The following is a 20581-nucleotide window of genomic DNA, read 5'->3' as shown; positions in this document are numbered from 1 at the left end:
GCACAGTAGGGACGCCCCCGGGCGGGTGCGCAAGCGCGCTGAGGCCTCAAGGGCCCAAGGGGCGGGAGGGTGCGCGCGCTCCCCCGCGCACGCGCGCACGGGGGGGGGGTGCGAGCGACGGCCGCGGTGACGTGCTGCGGTGGCAGCGGGTGGACGACGACGCGTGAGGCGCGTGATATCCCGCGTCTTGGGAGCAGTGTCCCGGCCCCCAGCCACTCCCCGCCGCCGCCATGTCCGGCCGTTCGGTCCGGGCCGAGACCCGTAGCCGGGCCAAAGATGACATCAAGAAGGTGATGGCGGCCATCGAGAAAGTGCGGAAATGGTGAGGGGCGGGAGTGGGGGGGGGGTTGCTGACGTGGGTTTGCGGGAAACCCGGCGCGGAGAATCGCCAGACACGTACAGACAGGGTGGGAACCAAGAGGCCGGCCTTTGGGGGGAGGGGGCCGGAGGAAAAAAGCGAAAGGAGGGCGCGCCGGCGTCGGCGTGAAGTCAGAGTCCGCGTTCACAGTAGCCAATCAGAAGGACAGTCGGCTCTTAGCCCCTCCCACTAGCTGTCATTAGTCGCTTCCGGCCCGCTCTGTCTGGGGCGGAACCTGGCGCTGCAGTGTTGCACTTCCGCCGGGGACCTCGCGGAAATGCTTGGCGGCTCCCGGCTGGGTTTCCGCTCCTGCGCATCGCAACTGTCCGGTGATGTCCGTTGTTGCCAAGTCTTAAGCGCTATAAGTGGTCGAAATTAAGCGGAAGTTTACAAACGCGGCACTTTTGGAACACAAATCCCTTATATCTGTAGATCTGGGGCCCTTAGCCAGCGCACTCGTTTGCTCTAGGCGCCCAGGGGACTCCGTCTGTGCAAATACTTACTGCAAACCCGGATTTAACGGACAAATGGTCAGGATTTCATTGCATTAAACTGTTCTGAACCAAGTCTTTGAGCCATTCCCCCTCACTTAATGACTAGTAATTTCGTTACTGTTTCGTTTATTTTAACCGGATCTCCCCGAGTACTACAGTCTGGCTTTACACTTGCAGTGATCCTTCTGCCTCAGTTTCCCCAGTGGCTAAGAGGCCGCTAGAGTGATTTTTTTTTTGTTTGTTTTGTTTGTTTGTTTTGAATCAGTGTCTAAAAACCTTTGGCTGTTTTGGAACTCACTTTGTAGACTAGGCTGGCCTTGAACTCCTAAAGATCCGCCTTTCTCTGCTTCCCAGGTGCTGGGTTATGGCATGCCTCTGCTTCCTATGTAATTCTCAAGTGTCTCCATCCCCTTTTATTTTTTACTGATAAGGAAAAGTTCGGAGGCTGGAAAATGGTTCAGTGGTTAAAAGCCCCGGGCTGTTCTTGCAGAGGACCTGCATTCAGTTCCTGCCACCACATGGCAGCTAACAAACACCTGTACTTCAGTCCTATGGGATCCCATGTCCTCTGGTATCCGTGGGCACAGCATGTGTGTGGTGCACAGACATATGCATGTAAAGCACCCCCACACATAAAAATTATAAAAGGCCCAAAAGAAATTTAAAGGTTGGTTCCTCAGAGACACATTTTGAAATTCTAGAAAAGATCCCCTTGATAGAATTTTCTTCAATTACGTTAGGTTGAACTTCGAGACGTTCCACATATTTGAACCAACACCCATTCCCTAATTCTGAGAGTAGAGCCCACAGCCTTGTTCACACTAGGAGATTTCTCTAGCACTGAACTATATATCCCCAGCCATATTGACACTGCAGCAAAACAGGCCTGGAGTCCCCTAGCTACTCAAGGAAGATAACAGAAATCTCGGGGCTTCAGGCCTAAGCAAACAGTGAAATGGGCCAAATGCCTTGGGCCTGTGAGCTCAGGAACTCAGGAGGCTGAGGCAGGAGGAGCTCAAGTTTAAAGCCAGTCTAAGTGATTTAAAACAAAAAAAGGCAAAACAAGCATTTTGAGCAAGCAGGGATGTTGCTTGGTGGTAAAGCACTTGCTTAGCATGGCCAAGGCCCTGGATTCCATCCCTAGTTCTCCCATCCACCCTCACCCTCTACTGTCCCCCCCCACCCCCCCAATACACACAGGAGAAATGCTGAATGAGTTGAGGGTACACTTGGTTCAGTTGGGTTTAGAGACCTGGGAGGCCTTCATAGTTTGCCTTAGGGTGATCTTCAGTAAAAGCCACGCAATGTTTTGTTTTCTTTCTTTCTTTTTTTTTTTTTTTTCTTTTTGTAGCTGGGGACCGAACCCAGGGCCTTGCGCTTGCAAGGCAAGCCCTCTACCCCTGAGCCAAATCCTCAATCCCACTCAATGTTTTCTTACTTTGCTAGTACCTTGGTAAATCTGACATTTCTACCTCAGGAGGAACAAGGAAGAACGTTGAGGGAGGGGTCAGTTTGTTTGTATGCTGGGGATGGAGCCCATAGCCTTGGGCAGGCTAGACTAGTGCCTCCCAGTGTTGTTCCTGGCCAGAGAAAAAAGGCAGCTAGCTACAAAGCTGTAGTGTTTCTCTGTGAGTAATCTCAGTGACCCAGCATGCAATTGCTGCCTGTTCCTTTCTGGTGCTTGTTCTTCCTTTGGAGGAACCTTAAATGGAAGATGAACAAAACTAGCTTAGAGAGACTTGGAAATTATCTCCACCTTCCTCCCTGACTTCTATCTGCGGGGGATCAAAGTCAGGACCAGTGCATGCTAATAAGCCTGTTGAGACTGAGCCACAGGGGTTGGGGATTTAGCTCAGCGGTAGAGTGCTCAAGGCCCTGGGTTCGGTTCCCAGCCCCCCCCCCCCCCAAAAAAAAGGAAAAAAAAAAAAGACTGAGCCACAATCAGTGTCTTTCGTGTCTTCCTCCAACCCCAATTTGTGGCAGTCCTCCTGCCTCAGCCTCCAAGTGCTAAAATTACAAGAATAAAAGTGAAAGCCTCCCCACTCCCCAACACCTGGCTTTCATCCCTACTCTGGTTACATCCTCTTGTACAAACCCACGTTCAGGTGTAATTTGATGGAGAAGTCTAGAAGGCATTCCAGATCAAAGGAACAATCTGTTGAGACACAAAAGCATAGTTAATAAACAAACAAGAAATGTGATTTATTAATCCTAATTAATGCTCATCTTCTAGGGAGAAGAAATGGGTGACTGTGGGTGACACGTCCCTGAGGATATTCAAATGGGTGCCTGTGACAGATAGCAAGGAGGTAAGTAGGGGGTGGGCAACAGTTAAAGAAACCACTGTCTTAGTTTCCATTTCTCGCCTCTTTCAGTTATAAAGGAAGTTCTTTTCTGAAAAGACCTCAGGCTCCCTCGGCCCGGTCTGTGCAAAGTCCTCCTTTGTCGTTTGCTCCTGTATCCTCTCTTTACTTAGACAGTAGCTTCAGCCCTGTTCCTGTTGATGGGTTATTTCTCTGATGGTGAAGTGAGCCGATGCAAGCCAGATTAGATTATATATAGGCAGGTTTATTGGGAAGTTGCCCTCCAGGGAGTTCGTTGACCCCAAGGACAGAGGCCAGAGAAGTCACAATGGGGAGAGAAAAGGGTGGAGAGAGAGACACACACACACACAGACACACAGACAGACAGACAGACAGACAGAGCCAAAGTCTGGATTATATAGAAAATCTGCCTCTTGGGGAAGGGCAGCCCAGCCACTGGGCTGGAAAGTTTAGGGTTGAGGGCAGGGTATGCCAAGTAGGGACTAAGGAATCCTGGGAGAGCCAGATGTAAAATATGGACCTCGGTCCCCTGTCTGGGTGTCAGAAAGCAAACACCTGTATTTTTCCTGCAAAGGGTTTTTCTTTTCATTATGGCTGTGCTGCCTGCATGTATACAAGTGTACTATATTCACGTCTGATGCCCAGGAAGGTCAGAAGAGGGCTTCAGATCCCTCGGAACTGGAGTCATAGATGACTGAGTCACCATCCTAGATGGTAAAACTCAAACCCAGATCCTCTGAAAGAGCAGTAAACAACATTCTTTAACTGCTGGACCATCTCTCCAGCTCCTCCACAGTTTAAAAATATTACTTATTAGCTCAGTGGTTAAGAGTACTGACTGCTCTTCTAGAGGTCCTGAGTTCAAATCCCAGCAACCACATGTTGCCTCACAACCATCTGTAATGAGATTGGACACCTTCTTCTGGTGTGTCTGAAAACAGCTACAGTGTACTCATATGTAATAAATAAATAAATCTTAAAAAAAGAGAGCCTTTTAAAAATAATATTATTTATTTTTATTTTATGTGTGTTTTGCCTGCAGAGGCCAGAAATGCATATTAGGTGCTGTGAAACTAAAGTTACAGACAGATATGAGCTGCCGTGTGGGTGCTGGGCTGGAATTCCACTAAGTCCTCTGGAAAAGCAGCAAATGCACTTACACTGAGCCATGGCTCTAGGCCCCATCTTGCTCTTTAGACTACAGTCTGGGTAGCTCTGCATGGACTCAGAAGGGTATGAGGTCTACACCAGTTTCCTGGTCACCACCCTCCTCTCTGCCTCTGTCCGTCTGTAACTCTAGCCCCAAGAGATTTGATGTCCCCTAAAGGAAAAGATAGATAAGGTGCTGGTGGTTGCTGCATTTGCCTAGCAACCTTATTTCAATACTTGGAACCCATGTGAGCGTGGAGGGAGGGAGCTTTATCCTTAAATCTCCACCTGTGGGCCATGGTGTGTGCCCCCCCATTGTGCACACATAATAATTGGTTTATTAAGAATATATAATGGGCTGAAGAGATGGCTCAGTGGTTAAGGGTGCTTGCTGCTCTTTCAGAGCACCTCGGTTCAGTTTCCAGTACCCAAATGGAGGCTCACAAACTGCCTGTAACTCCGGTTCCAGGGATCTTATGTCAGGCGTGCTCGTGAGGCACAGACCTCCATGCAGGCAAGGGACTCATACATGTAAACAAACCTTTTAAAAATATAAAAGAAAGCTGGGGGTGTGGCTCTGTGTGCTGGGGGTGTGGCCTAATGCTTGAGGCTCTAACTCTCTTGCACTGAAAGAAAAAAGTGTGTGTGCATATGTAGAGAAACATATTCAAAACAGAACTTAGTCTAGTTAAGTATAAACCAGTGTCCTTGGCATATACGCCTAGGTCTAGCTGGGTGATGCGTACATGTAACCAATCCTAGCACTCAGGAGACTGAAGTGGGACGGGGAAGTCTAAGCAAGCCTGGGCTGCACAGCGAATCCCCTGTCTTGGGTGAGTAAGTTGGAAACACTAGGGTCCAGGAAGAGAGCATCACCAACTCTGAAGATCCCGTGCCAGTCTGTCCTCCTCTCCAGGAGTGGCCACTCATGTATTTCTTACCACTGCTCTGATCATTTTTAGGGATTTTGAACTTTATACAAACGAATCATAGGGCTGGAGAGATGGCTCAGCAGTTTTGAGCAGTGGATGCTGTTCCAGAGGACCTGAGTTCAGTTCCCAGCCCCCACGTGGTGGCTCACAACCATCTATAACTCCAGTTCCAGGAGATCGGGTGACCTGTTCTGACCTCTGCTGGCACCAGGTAGATGTGTGGTGCAGATGGTATATGCAGGCAGTCCACCCGTCCACATAAAATAAAAATTGGAAAACTGAAAAATGAACCATAAAGTGTCTATTTTTGTGTCTTGATTTTGCTTTGTTGTGATTTTGGTTTGTTTCTTGTTTTGCTCCGCACTGTATTTTTGGTAGCAATCCATGTTGTCTTTGGTCCTGTTTTTCCCTTCCCTTCTACTATAGAATTTACTTTCTTTTTTTCTGTCTGTTCTTTGTTTACATTTTTTCTTTGTAGGGGAGGGTGAGACAAGGTCTTTCTTCTTAGCCCTGAATATTCCGGAATTTGCTATGTAGGTCTAGCTGACCCTGAACTCATACAGATCCTCCCACCTCTATCTCCCCAGTGCTGGGATTAAAGGTGTGCACCTCAGGGCGTGGTGGCTGCCGCCTTCAATCTGAGCAGAGACAGGTGGATATCTGTGAGTTCAAGACTAGCTTGGTCTACAAAACAAGTCCAGAACAGCCAGGGCTATACAGAGAAACTGTGTCTCAAAAAAACAAAACACAAAACAACCACAGAAAAGGAAACACGAATGCATGTGCATGCCCGTATTGAGATTTGTCCCAGAGTTGTTTCTTTTTTGCGGTAGGGTTTCACGTAAGCCAGGCCGGCTCAGGCCTACTGTACAGACTTGAACTTCTGATCACCCTCCCTTTGCAGTCTAAGTGGTGAATTTCCAGGCTTGCATCGCATCACCGTGCTTAGCGGGTTCCTTACGTAGCCTGTTCCTTATGAGTTGTGAGAATTCTGCTTACTGTCCACGCATCTTTCCATTCGTAACTTGTTTTTAGGAGTGTTTCATTTTATTTATTCATTTGGAGATTTTTGCAACAGAATCTTTGTAGCTCAGGCTGTCCCTAGACTTGTACAACCCTCTCTAGCCTCCAGTGCTAGGATCACAGGTATGAGCTGCAGTGCTCAGGTACAGTGTTCAATGGATAAAAATAAATTGGACTTTTGGTTCTAGAGGGTTATTTAGAGTCTACCGTGGTGGCCAAGCTAAGGTGTGGTGGTTGGGACAGCTGAGCGCTAGCACTGCAGGAGGCAGAGTACACTGGGCGGGGTGTGAGTCTTTTGAAAACTCAGAGCCCACACACACCTCCTTTGTCTTTGAGTTGTCATTGATGCGTTAAAGACCTTGATCCTAAGCAGCTTGGGGAAGAAAGGGTTTATTCTAGTTTACAGTTCTCTGGTTTCATCCAGTCATTCTCTGGTTGCAGTCAAATCCTGGCAGGAACTCAAGGCAGGAACCTGGAGGCAGGAACCAAAGCAGAGGCAGGAAGGAGTGCTGCTTCCTGCCTCACTCAGCCTGCTTTCTCATAACACTCAGGGCCACCAGCTCAGGGGTGGCCCCATCATCCTTCAAGAACATGCACTACAGGCTTGCCCACCTGCCAGTCTGATGGGGACGTTTTCTCAATTGCAGTTCCCTCTTCCCAAATGACTTAGTGTCAGGAGGACCAGAAACAAGCCAGCACCTCTTCCAACAAGGCCTCGCTTCCACCAACCAGAGACCAAGTATTGAAACATATAAACCTGTAGAGACCATTCTCATTCAAATCACCACACATAAGAGTTCTAGCCAGACTACATAGTGGAGTCTGTCTCAAAAACCAACCAACCAAACAAACGAAAACATGCATCTGCTTACTATGCCTTTCACTCATTTTTGATGTATTTATGACTTTTTCACAATAGGCAGTTTTGTTGCCTCTGAAACCTGTATAAAGAGTTATTGTACCGTTTCTCAATCTCTGGGATTTTGCTCTGGTTACTTCGTTTGCTCCTGCTCTCCTAGCTTATTGAATTGTTTAACTCTTGTGGGCATTTTCATTTGTTTAATTCTTTTATTTTGAGCGTGTGGGTGTTCTGACTGAGGGTGTGCCTGTGCACCACATGCATGCCTGGTGCCTGCACGAGGCTCAAAAAGGCATCAGATCCCCAGGAAATGGAGTTACAGATGGCCGCGAGCTGCTGTGTGGGTGCAGAACCCAGGTCCTGTGGAAGAGCAGCCAATGTTCTTTCCTGCGATCTATCTCTCCAGCCTGGTTGGGTTTTGTTTTTTTGTTTTATTTGGGAGGTTTTGTTTTTAGGGTTTGTTTGGGACAATCTCATGGAGTCCAGGCTGGCCTCAAACTTGCTATATATACACGAATACATATATGTATACCTTCATATCCAAGGATGACCTTAAACTTCTTGCCTCCCGGGTCCTGGGATTGCAGTCAGGCACCATTACACCTGACTTCATTCAGTGTTGGGGATGCAACCCCAGGGCATCAGGAATGCTACGAAATGCTACACAAGCACTCTGTCACTGAACTACATCCCAGCGCATGTGCGCATGCGTGTGCCTGTGTGTGTGCATGCGCACACACAACTCTAAACCTGGCTTATAGGCGGGGCTGGTTGAGTGTTGACTGTTGTGGTTAGAGCAAAAGGAGAGCCATGTTGTTGTAGAGGAGCCTCTCCCATTGCTCAGCTGTTCCGATACAGCGTTCACCCTACAGCTAAAGAGGCTGTGTCGAGAGGAAGCAGTCACCTGCGTCTTCCTCATTCTCTGTCTCCTGGCTTCCTAGTTCCCACATTTGTTCCCTGTTCGGACCTCTGAGGGCTCTCAAATAGCAGGTCCCCTTGTCCTCCTTGTGAGTCCTGCTTATCTGTGTCGTATTTCTTTTTCTTTTATAGAAAGAAAAATCAAAATCTAATAATACAGCAGCCCGAGAACCTAATGGTTTTCCCTCCGATGCCTCAGCCAATTCCTCCCTCCTCCTCGAATTCCAGGGTGAGTTGACATCTTCCTTTCAGAAAATAGAAAGCCTAGGGGCTGGAGGCCCCCAAGCTCAGTGCTTCAGAGCACTTGTTGCTCTCACAAGGACCCAGGTTCGGTTCTCAGTGCCCACGGGGTTGCTCACAGCCATCCATAACTCCAGTTCCAGGCAGGGCATCTGATGCCTTCTGAGTTCCAGAGGCACCAGGAACACAAGTGGGGCACACATGAAGACGCAGGCCAAACCTCACACACATAGGATAAATCTAAAAACAGAAAAATCCAAGGACATCACGGGAATGAGAGCACACCTGGGAGCCACGTGTGGCGGCACCAGCCTTTAATCCCAGCACTCACCTGAGGCAGAGGCAGGTGGATCTCTGAGTTCGAGGCCAGCCAGGGCCGCACAAAGAACCCTTGTCTCAAATAAAACAAAATAACTGGGCTGGGGCAGTGGCTCAGTGGTTCAGTGGTTAAGAGTAGGAACTGGGAGGGGTTGGGGATTTAGCTCAGTGGTAGAGCGCTTGCCTAGCAAGCAAAAGGCCCTGGGTTCGGTCCCCAGCTCCGGAAAAAAAAAAAAAAAAAAAAAGAGTAGGAACTGTTCTTGAAGAAGACCTGAGTTCAGTCCCTAGAACCCACATGAGGTGCCTCACAGCACCCAGTAACTCCAGGGTCAGGGGAGCTGACCTCTTTTCTAGTCTCCTCAGGCGCGCGTACTCACCACTCATATGTGTACACGCGCACACACACACTCATACACACAGAGATACACATAATAAAAAAAATATGTATTTTAAAAAGGAAAGTTAGAAGAACGAAAGGAAGGACCAGGCTTGGATGGAGTCCGTACCTCAGCAGCCGTGCTCAGCCAGAAGCCAAGGTCCTGGGGCTGACTGGTAGCAGCGGCTCCTCTCTCTGGAAATGACTTCAAGTGCGTGCTTCAGCTCTGCTCTCAGTGCCCAGGCTGTGGGTGACAGCCCTGTGATAGAATGCTCTCACTGCCCAGTGTTGAATGGCAAGGCTTGGCACTGAGAGTACCAGCTACCTGCAGTTAGTGAGAGCGTGGCCTTCCTGTCAGAAGCGGTGGTATTTGTTTGTTTGTTTGTTTTGAGACAGCATCTCTCTGTAGTCCTGGCTATCCTGGAACTCACTGTAGAGCTCTGTAGGGTCACCTGCCTGTGCCTCAGGAGTGCTGGGGTTAAAGGCACCCTCATGCCACCCCTCCCCGATGGAAGCTGCTGCTTTTTTTTTTTTTCCGAGCTGAGGACTGAACCTAGGGCCTGTGCTTGCTAGGCAAGCGCCACCACTGAGCTAAACCCCAACCCCGCTGCTTCTTTTTTTAGGGTGTCTGTCTTATCACACTGCTTTTCAGTAGGCGGCCCTCGCCAAGGCTGCTGCCTCCTGACAGAGCCTGAAAGAATCCTGTACCCATAGTACCTACCACTTTCTAGTGCAGTGGCTCTCAACCTGTGGGCTGCGACCCTTTTAGGGTCCAATGCTGTTACACAAGGGTCACCTAGACCATCATAAAACACAGGTATTGAACTATGATTCATAACAGTAGCAAAATTACAGTTATGAAGTAGCAACAAAAATAATTTTATCGTTGGGGTATTAAAGGGCCTTAGCATTATTCCTAATGTTGAGAAAGTGCAGCTCACAGGCTGGAGAGGTGGCTCAATGGTTAAGAACACTGACTGCTCTTCCCAAGGTCCTGAGTTCAATTCCCAGCAACCACATGGAGGCTCACAACCATCTGTAATGGGATCCAATGCCCTCTTCTGGTGTGTCTGAAGACAGCTACAGTGTACTTATATATAACAAATAAATAAATCTTAAAAAAAAAATAGGGGTTGGGGATTTAGCTTAGTGGTAGAGCGCTTGCCTAGGAAACGCAAGGCCCTGGGTTCGGTCCCCAGCTCCAAAAAAAAAGAACCAAAAAAAAAAAAAATGAAATAAAATAAAATAAAATGGGGCTGGAGAGATGGCTCAGAGGTTAAGGGCACTGACTGCTCTTCCAGAGGTCCTGAGTTCAATTCCCAGCAACCACATGGTGGCTCACAATCATCTGTAATGGGATCTGATGCCCTCTTATGGTGTGTCTAAAGACAGCTACAGTGTACTTAGATATAATAAACAAATAAATAAAATCTTTTTAAAAAAAAAAATGAAATGAAAAAGAGAAGCGCCATTCACACTGTGCTCAGAAGCAGTTCTGTGCCATCCTCATTTTTATCCTGTCAGGCTATGTGTGGTACAGGCCGTGCAGTTGTCGTCAGCCCCACTTAAGGAATCGCACACTCCAGGGTGCACAGGTGACAAGACTTGGCTGCTCTTTTTTCCCTTTTGTCAGTACTTGGGATTAAATTTACAGCCTTCCTAGGGTAGGTCTCTGCCTCTGAGCTTTGCCTGCAGCCCTGCTATCTTTAATTCTGAGATAGGCTGACCTTAAACTGTCATCCTTCTGCCTCAGCCTCCCAACGAGGTCTGTTACAAGTCTGTGCCACTGGCCTCAATCAGAACTTTAGCTTTCTCTGTCACACACGCACACCCAAAAAACCAGAAAGCCACTTTGGTTTTAGTGTGGAGGATAGTAGTCCCGGAAAGAGGGAAGCCCGCAGCGGCCTTCCACTGTCTCTCAGGAACCATATGTAGAGATACCTAGCATGCAGTTGTCCTTGCTGTCCCCCTTCCACCACACCAAGGTCGATGTCATGCAGGAACGAGAACACAGGGAATGGCATTCAGTGATCAGAAGGTTCCAGGAAACGAGAGGCATCAGTCTGGTCCCCAACTCCTCCTTTTTTGTACTTCCTGTGTCTGGCACTGGGACATCAGGGACAAGGCAATGACAGATACTGCCTATAGAGTGTGAGAGAAGGTGACCAGTGTGTGCCAGGGGCCAGTAGAAGCATCAGACACTGGGGCTCCACAGAGGAACTGATGCTGTCACTGAGTTTTATAAACATAGGAACTTTGTAAGGAACCTGGAAAGGGAAGTCACACTAGCCAGCAGCAGGAAGGTTGGGAGAGATACGGTCTGAGAAACAGTGCTTAGTCAGCTTCTAGCTGCTGGAGCCAGGGTAAAGGTTAAAGAATGGCAGACAGTGAGGCCTGAGGGCAAAAACCTCTCTGCCTGCCCACGGAAGAGCAGGGGCACCGAGCACTCTCCAAGGAGGAGCCAGGCATGGGTTGGAGCGTTTGCTTTGTCTGTGGTTAAGGTCGAGATTCAAGGCTGTCACAACAGGCTAGGCCAGTGACAAGGAGATCTGAGCTGATGCCCTGAGCAAGAAACAAGTGCAAGTGACCTGACTGCCTGCTGGAGGCGATGGGGGAGGGGACTGTGCATGCCTCAGCTTTTAACTTACTTGGTGACCTTAAGCCTGTAGACAGAGCCCCGGGTGCTAATCTCTCGTCCTTGGGGCAGTCAGGTGTCTGAGAGCCTGAGGTGATCACCTCCAGACACCACAGCCTTCTTCAGGAACCCTGAGGTCAGGACACGTGGTGCTACCATTCTCTGTGCCATGGGAAGGCACAGATGGCACCCCTGCCTCCCACGGTGCAGCGAGGAGCTACCTACTGGGCTGGAGCTGTAATTGGTAGGCAACAGAAACACGGTTATATAAGCAGAGCTCCACAGTCCTGAGCTGGAAATGTTGCAATGCTAAGTTATGGCCACGTGTTCTATATATTGTCAAATAGAAAACGCTTGGGGTGGGAATGTGGTAGAGTGCGCGCTCAGGACGCAGGCAGCCCCGGTCCCGTCCTCAGCACCACACAAAAGCAGGTGTGGTGGTGCACGCCTCCGGGTCCTCCAGAGGCGGAGAAGGCAGGAGGCTCCAGAGTTCATAATGAGTTCTGCTACATGGTGAGTTCTTGTCCGGTGTGGTGAATCACGTCTGTAATTAGGACGGGGAAGCAGAGCCAGGAGGATGGATGTAAGCTTGCGGCCAGCCTGGTCTGTATGGTGACACTTGTCTCAAAGCAAATTAGCTTAAACTCTGCAGAGTCCCCCCACCCCAGGACATGGGAACCCCACTCAGGCCCCCCTTTTGGTAACCGTGCCAGCGACTCTGTCTGAACTCCTTGTGCGGTGCCAGCTGTCGCCTTACTATGCTTGGTTTCCAGATGAGAACAGCAACCAGAGTTCTGTGTCAGATGTCTATCAACTCAAGGTGGACAGCAGCACCAACTCAAGCCCCAGCCCCCAGCAGAGCGAGTCCCTGAGCCCAGCACACACCTCAGACTTCCGCACGGATGACTCCCAACCCCCCACCCTGGGCCAGGAGATCCTTGAGGGTGAGTCATGAAGATGCCCCCTGACGCATCTTTGGCCTTCATTAGCTTCTGTTGTTTGGCCACACAGCGGAAGTTGTTTTGGTGTAGATACGGTGTGCTTGCTGTTGCCCATGTGCTGTTCTAGATCCTTCCATGTGTTGTTTTATCTGATGCAGCAGCCCTCTCAGACCAGGGAGGCTTGGTAGGAAGGGTGATGTTCAGAATGGCAAGTGAACGTTGGCTCCCAGTGTCTGCCACTCACTCAGGCTGGGATGGTGGCCCTCTGTGATCCGGTCAACTTCCTTCATCTTACACGAGAGACAGGGGCTTCTTAGCTAGACCCTGCACCTGTGGTTGCTGAGCCTGCATCCTCTGGATGTCAGTCTCAGGAACTGCCCCAGGCCCAGGCTGAGGCTCCACTTACCTTGGGCTGACACTGCTGCTCTTACAGAGCCTTCGCTGCCTGCGTCTGAGGTTGCAGATGAACCCCCCACGCTCACAAAGGAAGAACCCGTGCCAGTAGAGACCCAGGTAAGAGGTTGCTAGCCTGCCCTGTGTTCTAGAGTGGGGCAGGGTTTGTTCACCTCGGGGCAGGCAGAGCGTAGGCTGCAGGTGGCAGTGTGGTAAATCCGAGGACTGCTGGGAATGACTCACCACGCCATCCTGTTTCTTCCAGACCACTGAGGAAGAGGACTCTGGTGCCCCACCCTTGAAGCGATTCTGTGTGGACCAACCTGTAGTGCCGCAGACCACGTCAGAAAGCTAGCACCTTCCGGCCCCTCGCCTCCTGGCCCCTGCCTCTATTTATTGCATTCTGGTCTGGCCGAGCTCTGATGCTGGGGTCCGGGCAAGCACTAGGGTCCAGAGCCTGTGCGTGGGAGCCCTCTGGGCTAGAAGGCTGACGGAGGGCGTGGGGTCGTCGCACCATCTTCCTGTCCCTGACACTTGTGTCTGCTTGCTCTTGGGCAGAGGAGCGCTCACATCTTTTCTGCACCCCAAGTAGGCCGGAGCAACAGGGTTCATGTCTCACCTCCGAACCACTGCACGGAGCTGCTGGCGCCGCCACGAGGAGAAAGGTGTGGAGGGCACCCTAGAGAGAGTGCCTAGATTACTCGAACTGAATGGAGTCTGTAGAGTACGGACTGTGCCGCAGGGCCAGGCCCTGCAGGCTGCTGCTGGAAGAGGGACTGACCAGTAGAGAAGCGGAGAACACGAGAGAAGAGGCTCTTCCAGGAGGGAGGGGCTTCCACTGTGGGCAGGAGACCCACGGGGGATCGCATCCTGTCCCTGAGGCAGGCGGGCCTCTGTTGGATGCCCCAGCCGCTCCCAGCCCTGTGCCTGCCAGAACCTTCCGCTTCCTCACACTCACTACGCACACGCGCAGCTTCCTGTCTTCACCTGTTTCATTCCAGCATCCCTGCCTCCTGCTGCAGAAAACCCCAGCCATGATTGGAGGTTCTGACCACAGTACCTGCCCCCAGTACTCTTTCAGCTCAGACTTTCTAGAACGTTCCCTTTTCTTTAAAATCTGCATGTTTAATTAAACTTTATGATTTTATTTTTTGTCTGAAAAAAAGAAAAGTTTAAGAAAATGGAAATGGGTAACAGCAAGTGAAGACCTATTTTAGCACTGAATAGAGTATTTTTAAAATTAAACTATTTGAAATATTTCTTGTTAGTACCCGATTGCTTCTTTCAACAAGGTTGTGGGAGCAGAGTTGGGTGGGTGAGTGGTTGTGACATCATCACGGCTGGCAAATGCCAGCCCTGCAGATTGAAATGGTTTCCGGATGCCCTTGGAATGAGTGTGAGTGCCGAGTGCACTAACAGCCTGGAATACCAGCCCTCAGGAGCCTGCGGCAGGAGAATCTTGAGGCTGACTTAGAGTTCGAGGCCTGGCTAGCCTTCACAGAAAGATCCTGCTCAGGAAAACAGACAAAGACACTAGGCTTGAAGAAATGGCACAATGAGAGTTTCCAGGGACTAAGCCACTACCCAAAGACTATACATGGACTGACCCTGGGCTCCAACCTCATAGGTAGCAATGAATATCCTAGTAAGAGCACCAGTGGAAGGGGAAGCCCTTGGTCCTGCCAAGACTGAACAACTAGTGAACGGATTGTTGGGGGAGGGTGGTAATGGGGAAGGGAATCCTGACATGAAGGGGAGGGGAGGGTTAGGGGATGTTGGCCCGAAACTGGGAAAGGGAATAACAATCAAATGTAAATAAGAAATACTCAAGTTAATAAAGATTTAAAAAAAGAAAGAAAGAAAGAAATGGCACAGTGGGTAAAGCGTTTTACCTGGAGACAGTGAGGACCCAAGTTCCAGCCCCACCCCCACCTATGTAAGGCCAGATGGAGGAGTGTCGGCCATTATCCCTGTGTTCCTATGTGAAATGGGAGGCAGAAACAGACTTCCTGTGAGCTCAAGGGCCAGCCAGCCTGGACTACATGGGTGAACCAAATACAAGGTGGAAGGTGAGGACCAAACTTGAGGTGACCTTCTGACCTCCATCTGAACTCTGCTGACATGTGAACACCCCATCCTACATGAAGATCTAACACAAATATATGTATATAAGTTAGGGTTACATACATTATTAGGCAGGAGAGGTGGTTTAGTGGTTACGGGCAGCATGTACTGCTCTTGCAAAGGACCAGAGTTCAGTTCCCAGCACCCACAGGACAGTTCACGACCAGAGGTTCTACCTTCCACATCACTTAAAATGAGGTGGAGATGGATAGGCGGGAAGACCAGGGTCAGCCCTAGCATGGTGGCACATGCCTTTAATCTCAGCACTTGGGAGGTAGAGGCATGAGGATTTCTGTGAATTCAGGGCTGGTCTACATAGTTTCAGGAGAGCCAGAGCTGTACTCTGACTCAAAAAAAAAAAAAAAAAAAAAAAAGTTTAGGGTCATCCTTTAGGCCAGCCTGGATTCCACAGGGTCCTGTCTCACAAATAAAAAAGGGCACTAGTTTTTAGAGTGGACTCAGGTTTGATTCCCAGCCCCCACATAGATGCTAACAATGAAGGGTAACTTCAATCCCAGGAGCTCTGACATCCGTTTGTGGCCTCTGAGGGCACAGCACACCTATAGGGCACAGCCAAACACACAGACCAAACGCTCACCCACATAAATAGTAAAAGCCGGGAAGAGTGGCACACGCCTTTAATCCTAGCACTAGAGAGGCAAAGGCAGCTGGATCTCTGTGGGTTCAAGGCCAGCCTGGGGAGTTACACAGTGAGTTCCAGCACAGCCAGAGCTGCATCATGGAACCCTGTCTCAAAAATAAATCAAGGAATAACCAAAGTTCCAGCTTGGTTATGGAGCTCTAAACGGTGCTTTCCTGGCAGGAAGCCAGCTACTGCTGACACAGGAGGAGGTCTGTAGAGGATGCCTAGAACTGCCTGCCATCTTTAATCTTTGTTCTTTAGTATTAATTTGTTTATTCAAGTGGGACAGAGCCTACATGGAATGAGTAATCGTGCTAAAGTTATGATTTAAAAAAAAAAGAAAAGAACAGTCTTGCACAAGGGGTGGGGGGTGTAGCTCAGCTGGTAGGGAGCTTGCTTAGCAGTCGAGAAGCCTTGAGTCAGACAGCGGCCCTGACAGCAGAAATGGGGCACCACACACCTGTAAGCCAGGCTCTGGGTGGTGGACGCAGAAGATCAGCGGTTCAAAGTCATTCTCTCAGCTACACCGGAAGATGGAGACCAGCCTGACGTGAGAGAGACCCAGTCTCAAAAACAAATCCAAAGCCTTGAGTTGTGCCTGTCTGCACGAGACCTTCTCCAAGACCGAGCTCATCAACACTCTGTAAACTCTGTAATTAATGGAGGGACTCACAGACCCTGCCCCTCCCTGGGAATCTGTGAGAGTCAATGCTGCTGGGAGAGAGAGAGGCGTCGTCAGTGGTGTGTGGACTGGCAAGATGCCCACACTCCTGCATGTAAGCCCCCTCAGCCATGCCCCTGCTAGCAGCTGCATAGACCTCATTCTCTCTCTCTCTCTCTCTCTCTCTCTCTCTCTCTCTCTCTCTCTCTCTCTCTCTGTTTCTCTCTCTCTCTCTCTCTCTGTCTCTCTCTCTCTCTCTCTCTCTCTCTCTCTCTCTCTCTCTCTCTCTCTCTCTCTCTCTCTCTGTTTCTCTCTCTCTCTCTCTCTCTCTCTCTCTCTCACACACACACACACACACACACACAGACACACAGGAAAAACAAACAAAAAGCAAAAAACAAAAAACAAAAAACCCTAAAGATAACAGATAACAGTAACAAAACCAACAAAACATGAAAGTAAAGTCCTGCAGGGGTAGCACACATCTTTAATACCAGTACATGGGAGGCAGAGGCAGGTGGATCTCTGAGTTCAAAGCTAACTTGGTCTAAAGAGTGAGTTCCAGGGGTTGGGGATTTAGCTCAGTGGTAGAGCGCTTGCTTAGCAAGCACAAGGCCCTGGGTTCGGTCCTCAGCTCCCCCCCCCCCAAAAAAAAAGAGTGAGTTCCAGGACAGCCAGGGGCACACAGAGAAACATTGTCTGGAAAAAAAAATCAAAAAACCAAAACAAAACAAAATTAAAACACAAACAACAAAACAAAACAGAAAACAAAAACCCAAAACAAAACAAAACCCATGAAAGTAGAAAAGGATGGTTAGTTGTTCTAGTTCAGAATAAGGAATCAGAGTAGGAAGGAGACAAGGGAGGGTAATGAGCGTGCCTATGATCAAAATATATACTCTGGGCCTGCAGGATGGCTCAGTGGGGTGCTTGTTGTCAAACCCGAGGACCTGAGTTTAATCCCCAATATCCACATAGTAGAAGGAGAGGACAGACTTCCTCGACCTCCACACCTGTACAGTAGCTCCCATGTTCCCCTCAGAAATAAAGAAATAAATCTAGCCAGGGCAGTGGTGTCACATAGTGAATTCCAGGAGGCAGAGTCAGAGGTTGATCTCTGTGAATTTGAGGCCAACCTGGTTTACAGAGTGAGTTCTAGGACAGCTGGGGCTACACAGAGAAACCATCTCTCAAAAAGGGTTTCTCTCTAGCCCCTCAAACCCTTTTTTTTTTTTTGTTTTTTTTTTTTTCGAGCTGGGGACCAAACCCAGGGGCCTTGCGCTTCCTAGGCAAGTGCTCTACCACTGAGCTAAATCCCCAACCCCCAAACCCTATTTTTAATGATGGTTCTTAAACGCTTTAACCTTCCTCCTAGTCCACCACCCACCAGGGGTCTTAGAAAAGAAAGGATACTAAGGACGTGGACCTGTTTAGAACTGGTTCTTTGGGGGCTGGAGAGATGACTCAGAGGCTAAAAGCACTAACTTACTGGCTGCTCTTCCAGAGGTCCTGAGTTGAATTCCCTGCAACCACATGGTGGCTCACAAGCATCTGTAATGGGATCTGATGCCCTATTCTGGTATGTAAGTGTATATGCAGGCAATAAATAAATAAATAAATAAATAAATAAATAAATCTTTTTTGAAAAAGAAAAGAAATAGTTCTTTCAAGCAACTCTCGTCTGCATCCACTCCCAGACATCTTACAGATATAGTGTTGGGACAAACATCTTATAGATATAGTGTTGGGATAACAGTAGATGTCAGGACCTAGCAGGAACAGCCAGGTCTCAGCCTCAGCACCGGTCAGCAGGAGGGACCAGGAGGGACACCAGGGGAAGGTCTTGGTTGTGCCTCTCAGTGAATCGAAGATCAGCGAAGAGTCAATACCAACAAGCACTGCACAGCTAACTATACCAGCAAGCCAAGCTTAACCTCTGTCTGTTGAGTCCTTTGAGTTCTTTGCTGTATTTCTCTCTATGGAGTCCCAACAAATGCAGTCCCAACTACGAAATGTAAGGTAGACCAATACATGTGTGTCATTAGTGAAGAATCCTTCATCATGCGTCCTTTCACATGCTAGCAGAACATCCTTGCTCCCATGACTGCTTCATGGAAACGTTCCTTCATGTGTTTGCCTTAGCCTTTCTTTCATCCGTGTCTGCTTCAGTGACATGTTCCTTCATATGTTTACCCTGGCAAAACACCATCTGACACAACTGACTTTCCAAAGAATCCTTAAGCTTCCACTTAGAACAATTAGGAGGAAAAAAATTCAGAAGCAATAAAGCGATCAGAGGCACAGAGGAGAGGTGGATGCAGCTGGGAAGACTGAGGCAGGATGGCAGGCTGGCCTGGCTGCGTGGCAATGAACCTGTCTCACCAAACCAGGATGGCAGTATGGCAGTGCTGGGTAATTCTGTCCCTGTCAAGTGAGTGCATTTTTCTTACTTTCCCTTTTTTCTTTTGTTTCTCCTTTCCTTCTTTTTGCTCCCTGTCCCTACCCCGATCCCGTTTTTGACAGTCCATAGTCCTGCCAGACAAGGATCTGGTTGCCTCCCCTCCCCAGTGCTGAGATTCTGAGATTCTGATCTCCATTGCCACCGAGTGTCAGGTCCCCAACTCTCCAGCTTTTATTATTTCTCTCTCTCTCTCTCTCTCTCTCTCTCTCTCTCTCTCTATCTCTCTCTCCCTCCTCTCTCTCTCTCTCTCTCCTCTCTCTCCCTCCTCTCTCTCTGTGTGTGTGTGTGTGTGTGTGTGTGTGTATGTATGTATGAATGTATGTTTTGCCTGTGTATCTGTGCCCTACATGTGTGCAATGCCCAAGGAGACCAGAAGAGCATGTCAGATCTCCTGGGATCGGACTTACAGACTTTTGTGAGCCACCATATGGGTGCTGGGACTCTAGACCCCCTGCAAGAGTAGCCAGTACTCTGAGTTTTGAGCCATCTCTCCAACCCCAATGTTTATATATATATACATATATATATATATGTATATATATGTATATATCCTTTAATATCATTTAATTAATGCCACAGACATTTAAATTTATTATTGTTATTATTGGTTTTAGAGTCTTACTTTGTACTTAGTTTTTAATTATGTGAAGGGCTGGAGGTGGGGGTGCAGTGTGAAGGTCTGTGCATATGCCTTCAGGGAAGAGGGCGTTGGACCGCCTTTGAAATGGAGTTACTGACAGTTGGAAACCATCCCACGTGGGTGCTGGAACCCACCTCAGGTCTTCTGCAAGACCGGTATGTGTTCTTAACCTTAAGTCATCTCTCTAGGCCCAGCTTTTTTAAGTAATACTTTTATTTTTATTTTAAATTATGTGTATGGGGGGTATGTTTTCAGGTTTGTAAGCGCCTATTGCTCTGGAGTTACAGGTGATTGTGAGCTTCCAATGCAAATACTGTGAATCAGACTCAGAACTTCTGGAAAAACTGGAAATCTTAATTGTGGAGCCACTTCTCCAGCCCCATTAGCTTAATATATATGTCCTCTAACATAATTTTATTTTATTTACTTATTGTTTTAGGGTCTTGCTATTCAGCCCAGGCTGGCTGGTAAGACTCTTTGTAGCTCAAGCTAGACACAGACTATCTATCTATCTATCTATCTATCTATCTATCTATCTATCCATCCATCCACACACATATATTCTCTTATATGTGTACATACAAAAGAAATTTCTCTATTATTCTTCCACTTTTTTTTTTCAAGGTTTGTTTTTAAATTGGGTATGTGTGCATGCATGGTGGGGGATGTTGTATGCACATGAGTGCTGTTGCCTGAGGAGGCAAGAGGAATGCTAATTCCTGGAGTTGCAGCTGCAGGCAGGGTCGTGCTACCTGATGTGGGAGCGAGGAATTGAACTTGGGTCCTCTGAAAGAACTTAGCCCCTGAGCCAACTCTGCAGCTCTTCCTCCACATATTTTTAAGGAAACTTCTACATTATCCTTCCCTGTAGTCCTTAATTTGTTTCGCAGTTATGTCTGGTCGGGAAGGGTTGGGGTCCCAGCCGCCCCACTGCGGAACTTCTGTTTGAAGAGGATCAGAGTTACTTCCCGCCCAGAACAGCTCCACTCGCGCATCCCCGGGCGTGGCCGAGCGCGGCCCCTTTAAGAAGGGGGCGGAGCACGAGTGGAAAGACAAAGCCCCTGGCCGCGCGCTCCCCCTCCCCCCTCCGGC

At 48.8% G+C, this 20581-nt stretch overlaps 1 protein-coding gene across 1 annotated transcript; it reads left to right on the top strand.

Annotated features, from left to right (window-relative positions):
• Positions 1-14227, top strand: Bcl7b (BAF chromatin remodeling complex subunit BCL7B). The gene is made up of 6 exons (XM_032886883.1): positions 1-322; positions 3086-3161; positions 8190-8286; positions 12400-12570; positions 13001-13080; positions 13226-14227. Exons 1-6 carry the CDS (start codon positions 231-233, stop codon positions 13313-13315), a joined length of 606 nt encoding a protein of 201 aa, XP_032742774.1. The 5' UTR covers positions 1-230; the 3' UTR covers positions 13316-14227.
• The last annotated feature ends 6354 nt before the right edge of the window (positions 14228-20581 follow it).

The sequence above is a fragment of the Rattus rattus genome, chromosome 16, assembly GCF_011064425.1.
Source record: "Rattus rattus isolate New Zealand chromosome 16, Rrattus_CSIRO_v1, whole genome shotgun sequence".
NCBI lineage: Eukaryota > Metazoa > Chordata > Mammalia > Rodentia > Muridae > Rattus > Rattus rattus.
Note: the sequence above shows the minus strand (reverse complement) of the source record. Positions and strands in the feature narration are given on the sequence as shown.